We start from the raw sequence: 659 nt of genomic DNA, 5'->3' as shown, positions 1-659 counted from the left end.
AAAGAAAAAAAAAAGAAAAAAAAAAAGAAAAAAAAAAGAAAAAAAAAAAGAAAAAAAAGTAGGTGTTGTTATTTGGTAAAATATACATATATATAATATATATGTTGAGGGTTTTTAAAATGTAGTACATATGTAAACATCAAAGAATATATATATATATATATATATGTATATATTTATTTATTTATTTATTTGTGTATATATAATTGTGTGTTTATATATGTAATGGAAGAGAAATTAAATTTATACATTTACCCTCTTAAGAGGCTGAAAGTATACAATGAACCCAATTCAATTGAGGTTACATTAAACACGTTTGATAAAAAAAAATTGAATAAAGATGAAAAAAAAAATGAAATCCTTGAAGACCTAAAATGTAAACGTGTTGATAACCCACATATGATTTATGATTCTTTAAATTCAAATATCCTTTATGAAATAAAAAATTTCCATGCAACAGATAAAACGTATATAACACGACGAGAAGTTAAACATAATAATATGGAGAATACTGATAAAACGTTAAGTAATAACCAAAACGATGTAAGTGATAAAAATAATAATATAAATTATAGTTCTAGTGAGCATGAGGATAAAATAATATATGACGATACGGATGAATGTTCTAATAACAATGATTCTAAAAGTGAAGACATGTC

The 659-nt window shown here is 22.0% G+C and overlaps 1 protein-coding gene across 1 annotated transcript in view; it reads left to right on the top strand.

Annotated features, from left to right (window-relative positions):
- Positions 1–225: 225 nt before the first annotated feature.
- The window catches only part of PRSY57_0414400 (hypothetical protein), a gene marked incomplete at both ends in the record, with an annotated part of 7,918 nt that continues 7,484 nt past the window's right edge, over positions 226–659 (top strand). Inside the window, one exon of the mRNA XM_020114514.1 lies at positions 226–659. This exon is cut by the window's right edge and continues 7,216 nt beyond it. Coding sequence (XP_019970791.1) covers positions 226–659 — 434 coding nt within the window.

Source organism: Plasmodium reichenowi, chromosome 4, assembly GCF_001601855.1.
Source record: "Plasmodium reichenowi strain SY57 chromosome 4, whole genome shotgun sequence".
Classification (NCBI taxonomy): Eukaryota; Apicomplexa; class Aconoidasida; order Haemosporida; family Plasmodiidae; genus Plasmodium; species Plasmodium reichenowi.
This window is presented reverse-complemented; position numbering and strand designations above follow the sequence as displayed.